Source organism: Penaeus monodon, chromosome 2 (assembly GCF_015228065.2).
Source record: "Penaeus monodon isolate SGIC_2016 chromosome 2, NSTDA_Pmon_1, whole genome shotgun sequence".
Classification (NCBI taxonomy): domain Eukaryota; kingdom Metazoa; phylum Arthropoda; class Malacostraca; order Decapoda; family Penaeidae; genus Penaeus; species Penaeus monodon.
The window spans coordinates 28542976-28545341 of record NC_051387.1 but is presented as its reverse complement, the minus strand read 5'-3'; the positions used below and the strand labels follow the sequence as shown (position 1 = coordinate 28545341).

The following is a 2366-nucleotide window of genomic DNA, read 5'->3' as shown; positions in this document are numbered from 1 at the left end:
TGATACAACCCAATAGTTGTGGGAAGAAGGAAAAGAACTGCTGAGCACGGCTTTAAGAAAACTATCGCCAAAAAGAAGACAATTCCCCCTGGATATCTGAAAAAACCACTAAGTGAAATTGAAACAAGAAGATGCCTAAAGATCAAAGGTATCAATAATCCAGTTTGAAAAAGTATTCAAAACAAAATACAAAATTCAAGATTTATTGCGACAAGATAAGGAAAAATATTTAAATGAAATTGCCATAGAATTGAAACTGTTCTATCATAAGACAACTAAAGAACTCTACAAGGAGTACGAAACATCACACGAAAATTTAAACCTCACAATGGACACTATCAAACGAGATGGACTTGTTTTATGTGATGGAAAAGAGTCCCAAAGATATATGGATCAATATTGTTCCAACATCAAAAAGAATAAGATCTAACAACAACCCCCCCCATTAATTAGACTCAATGACAACGAAGATGAACCACCCCACTGCTAGACGAAGTTTTTAAAGCCATAAAGAGTAAGAATAAAATAGCCCCTGATCGACGAAATACAGCAGAAACAATTTAAGATGCTGCGAAGTGTTGAATCTTTCCTCTACCAACTCTGTACAAAAATATGGAGTGAAGAAAATGGCAGAGAGACTGGGTAAAATCAGTCTTTACTCCCATACCTAAAAAGTGACGCACTCCAATGCACAATAATAGGACAATTGCCTTAATAAGTCACAGGCACAAATTTTGTTGAAAATTATTGCTGACAGCATGAAGCTGAAGTAATAGAGGAAATTGCAGACGAACAGCAGGTTTTCGCCTGGAAAAAGGTACCAAACCAGATTCTAAAGTAAATTGATCATAGAGAAAAAAGAGAACATCAAAAGACCTATTACCTGTGTTTCATGCGATTTATGTGGAAAGCTTTTGATACTGTTGATCACGATATCCTCTTGGCCTAACATGACGATATGAAGTTTCCAAAACACATCATCCAACTAATAAAAGCCCATGTATGAACCAACAACATCAGCTGTAAGAACCAATATGGGTTAACAGAATGGTTTCGAAGTCAAACAAGGAGTGCGACAGGGTTGATTCTGTCTCCGCAACCTCTTTTAATTATATATTCTGAACATTATGAAGAGTGCTCTAAGGAGAATTTTGACGGAAACTGTTGATGTTGGCGGATACAAAATATCAAATCTGAGGTACGCCGAGATTATAGTTTTGATTGCCAGCAGTTCACTGAACTACAAGCAACAATAGATAAGTTTTAAGAAGAAGTGAAAGGCTGGCTTTGGTTTTTCTTAATGCCACGAACGAAGTCATGAAACGATTCAAAGATAAACGGCAATGACATGATGAACATGTTTACAATCATGTAAATGATTGTGGAAAATGTGAGAGTTCAACTTATCTTGGAGCTTCTTTAACTAATACATATGATGATTCACCGAGTAAAAGAAGAATTACCATTGCTAACAACGCCACAATTGCTCTCATACATCTGGAAAGACCGAGCATTACCTTTACGACAAAGTTTGAGGTTAGTTGAACTCATTAGTTTTCCACTGGCATCATATGGTTCTGAGTGTTTGGGTGCGATTATGATAGAAACAAGAAAAAGATCATAGTTTTGAAATGGGGTGTTAGCAGACGAGTCACTGCCGTATTAGCTGAGAGAAGAAGACAATGATGAAGTTGCTGAAAAATAAGTTGTAAAGACGGCCTGTTGGACATCTTGAACAGGGAGGAAATTAAAGTTATTGTCATGTAATGAGAAGTAAGAGTATTGAGAAAACTTGCTGCAGGATGGTGATAGGACCAGAGAGAGGCATACCGAAGACAATCTGAGCGACAATATCAAAGATATTTGCGGGTTTGTCGATGGTGGAAAGAAGCGTAAGATCGAGTTTTAGTGGCGAAGGATGGTGGAGACGGTCCCGGCTGCTCAGACATGAAGGCTACAGTTTTTGATGATGAATGATTTATATATATATATTATATATATATATATCTATATTATATATATTCTCTATATATATGTGTGGTGTGTGTGTGTGTGTGTGTGTGTGTGTGTGTGTGTGTGTTTGTGTGTGTGTGTGTGTTTTGATCTAGGTTCGATTTACTAAAATTATTAAATCATGCAAGTGTACCACCAATCGCCGCATGCGTGTGCGTGGGTGCTCCATGCACCCACGCCTCGCCGTGCACTGATATACATAATTTTCAGTAAATCGAACCTAGAATACATGAAGTTCTGGGCAAGGAACTTCATCTCGATTGCCTAGTTGAGCCACTGGGTGGTAGCGCATCCCAATCAGTGGTGTCCCAAGCCCGATAACTAGAGAAATGATTTCACTAAAGGTAACACCC

General features: G+C 38.0%; 1 protein-coding gene across 1 annotated transcript in view; it reads right to left on the bottom strand.

The window, feature by feature from the left end:
* LOC119578547 overlaps nucleotides 1–952 on the bottom strand; it is a 23255-nt gene extending 22303 nt beyond the window's left edge. Inside the window, exon 1 of the mRNA XM_037926118.1 lies at nucleotides 884–952. Within this exon, the coding sequence (XP_037782046.1) occupies nucleotides 884–952 (69 nt within the window). The remainder of the gene's footprint in view (nucleotides 1–883) is intronic.
* Between the last annotated feature and the right edge of the window lie 1414 nt (nucleotides 953–2366).